The sequence below is a fragment of the Lactuca virosa genome, chromosome 1, assembly GCF_052849685.1.
Source record: "Lactuca virosa cultivar CGN04683 chromosome 1, Lactuca_virosa_CGN04683_v6, whole genome shotgun sequence".
NCBI classification, from domain to species: Eukaryota; Viridiplantae; Streptophyta; class Magnoliopsida; order Asterales; family Asteraceae; genus Lactuca; species Lactuca virosa.
In genome coordinates this window covers 230,989,524-230,991,427 of record NC_136426.1, presented here as the reverse complement: position 1 = coordinate 230,991,427, position 1,904 = coordinate 230,989,524, and the positions used below count along the sequence as shown (strand labels likewise).

Here is a 1,904-nt window from a genome sequence, read left to right as displayed (position 1 = left end):
CTCAAGTTCTTGCATCTGACCCATTATGGAATACGTCAGAATAGCACAATCCCTAATAAAGAAAAAAGCGACAGAGAATTCATAACAAGGGTCCTAAAGTTTGTTATAATCCAAGGTCAGTAATATAAAAAGTCTATGGTAGTTCTATACCTTAGATACTTAGAAGATCATTAAGCTGCAGAAGATTTAAAGGAAATACATGAAGGAGACTGTGGAAAGCACACTGGGGGTATATCCTTATGCTCCAAAGTGTTAAGGACAGGATACTACTGGCCAACCATGAAGAAAGATTCATTCCTTCATGCTCAAAAATGTGATGCTTTTCAAAGACATAGCAATATCCTGCATCAACGAGCAGAACATCTACATCCTATCATCTCCCCTTGGCCATTTAAAAAGTGGGGGATAGATATAGTGGAAAAATTATATGTAGCTCCTGGAGGAAAGGTCCTTATGCTAGTGATGACTGACTACTTCTCAAAATGGATAGAATTCGAAGCTTTTGTCCAGGTAAGAGACAAAGAGGTAGTCTTATTTATTAAACACAATATCTTGACCTGGTTCAGGATCCCTACCAAAATCATATGCGACAATGGATCGCATTTCATAAGCAAGAGGACAAGAGACTTGTGCACGAGTTGGGAATCAATATGATAATGTCCACTCCTGTTCACCCTCATGCCAACAGTCAAGCAGAATCCAGCAACAAAATCATAGTCAATAAATTGAAGAAAATGATAGACAAAAAGAAAGGAAGGTGGGCAAAAGAACTTCCTTTCGTACTATAGGCATATAGGACCACTTCCAAAGTAGCCACAGGTCAAACCCCATATTCCATGGTATTCGGAGCAGAAGAAATGATCCCCACTGACGTGGTGATCCCAACAGCAAGATACCTACTTCAAAATCAAGAAAACAACGACAGGATAATGAAAGTCAAAAGATTCCAAATAGGAGACTTGGTACTAAGGAAAACATTCCAAAACACCAAGGATCCTGGTAAAAGTAAACTGGCACCTAACTGGGAAGGAGCTTATCTCATAGATGCCGAAGCACGAAAGGGGGCATATTGGCTAACTACCCTTGATGGAGATGTATTGCCAAGATCCTCGAATGCTACACATCTTAAAGCTTTTTTTATGTAAGTACTATTAGTCATTTTCCAACACAGTCAAGGTACACATACCCTTTACCTTTTACCCTTTATTTTTTATTTCCTCTCTTCAAATACCATTACTAACTTAAGCATCGGAGGGGCGTTAGCTACACTAACGCCTACCCCTAGCTAATGTATGTCGTGCGCAGGGACTCAAGTATCCTGACACAATGGGATCCTGACACACAAGGATCCTAACATATAAGGATCTTGACGTTTGAAGATCTTGACACTTAAGAATCCCATAGCTACAACGTTCTATATTTTTTAACACAACTAAGAATAGAGACTGATCATCTCTCCTACAAATAAGGGCACTTAATCCCCTCTAAGGTTTAATGAGTTAATTACCTCTTTCATACGAGTTAAGGTTTCTACACCATACTTGGACGGACGTGATCTAACTATGGGATGTGAATAAAGGCATCATTTCAAGCTACAATGACTTGGCAACAATCTTATTTATAAACATAAGTTAACATCCTAAAGTTAAAATCCAAGGTTTATAACATTTTCATGTTATCTCAAGTTGGGATCTTCCCCAGAAAATACACATGGTTTATAACCTTTTCATGTTATTTGAAGTTGGGATCTTCCCCAGAAAACACATGATGTTCATAACATTTTCTTTTTGTCTCATGGTGGGATATTCCTGAAAAAATAAGGTTTATAACATTTTTATGTTATCATATGATTTGGGATCCTCCCCACTAATTTGCTAAGATTGGGATTTTCCCCTAAGGCTTTT

The 1,904-nt window shown here is 38.1% G+C and overlaps 1 protein-coding gene across 1 annotated transcript; it reads left to right on the top strand.

Annotated features, from left to right (window-relative positions):
* Window positions 1-279: 279 nt before the first annotated feature.
* Window positions 280-788, top strand: LOC145127801 (uncharacterized). The gene is made up of 2 exons (XM_079062930.1): window positions 280-510; window positions 567-788. Exons 1-2 carry the CDS (start codon window positions 280-282, stop codon window positions 786-788), a joined length of 453 nt encoding a protein of 150 aa, XP_078919056.1.
* Window positions 789-1,904: the final 1,116 nt, after the last annotated feature.

Coding starts and splice junctions, on each gene's coding strand:
- LOC145127801 (XM_079062930.1), top strand. CDS start 280: ATGAAGAAAGATTCATTCCTTCATGCTCAAAAATGTGATGCTTTTCAA. Junction 511..566: donor AATTCGAAGCTTTTGTCCAG/GTAAGAGACAAA, acceptor GACCTGGTTCAG/GATCCCTACCAAAATCATAT.